This window comes from Eimeria mitis, genomic scaffold, assembly GCF_000499745.2.
Source record: "Eimeria mitis Houghton genomic scaffold, Emh_scaff196, whole genome shotgun sequence".
In the NCBI taxonomy this organism is placed as follows: Eukaryota; Apicomplexa; class Conoidasida; order Eucoccidiorida; family Eimeriidae; genus Eimeria; species Eimeria mitis.
In genome coordinates, this window is record NW_013570284.1 from 30,661 (window position 1) to 31,289 (window position 629).

The 629-nt window shown below is 47.4% G+C and overlaps 1 protein-coding gene across 1 annotated transcript in view; it reads right to left on the bottom strand.

The window, feature by feature from the left end:
- The window catches only part of EMH_0002860 (leucine rich repeat containing protein / ankyrin repeat containing protein, putative), a gene marked incomplete at both ends in the record, with an annotated part of 12,160 nt that extends 11,844 nt beyond the window's left edge, over positions 1-316 (bottom strand). Inside the window, one exon of the mRNA XM_013496177.1 lies at positions 170-316. Coding sequence (XP_013351631.1) covers positions 170-316 — 147 coding nt within the window. The remainder of the gene's footprint in view (positions 1-169) is intronic.
- Between the last annotated feature and the right edge of the window lie 313 nt (positions 317-629).

The window sequence follows — 629 nt, forward strand, 5'->3', positions numbered from 1 at the left end:
TTGCTGTTGCTGCTAGAGTTCTATCATAAGTTAATTATATTATTAAATAAATAAATAAATAAATTTGTTTTTTATTTCATTATAGTTATCGCCGAATGTCTTCTATGTGCTGCAGCAGCAGCAGCTCTTATTAAAATAATATTAACAATAAATTTCTCTGCATGCACACTGGGGGGGCTGAGGCAGCAGCAGCAACTGGGGCGTAGGCGAGGACCAGTCTGGTCATTCTGCTGCTGCTGCTGCTGCTGCTGCTGCTGTTGCTGCTGCTGCTGCTGCTGCTGCTGCTGCTGCTACTAATTAGTTCCTCTTTCTGCATTGTCTGCTGCAGTTTGATGCAGCAGGGAGCAGCAGCATCTGCTGTTATTGCTGCTGCTGCTGCTGCTGCTGCTGCTGCTGTTTCTACCCGGTGTTCGTGCTGCAGTTGATTGCTGTTGCCTGCTGCTGCTGCTGCTGCTGCTGCTGCTGCTGCTGCTGCTGCTGCTGCTGCTATTGAAGACACTGCTAGCTGCTTGCTGCTGCAGTGTGCAGGCCCTTGCTTCTGCTGCTGCCCGCTCAGCTGGCTCTTTATTCTCTCTCTCTCTGTCTCTCTCTCTGTCTCTCTATATATATAAATAGAGTATATATATATA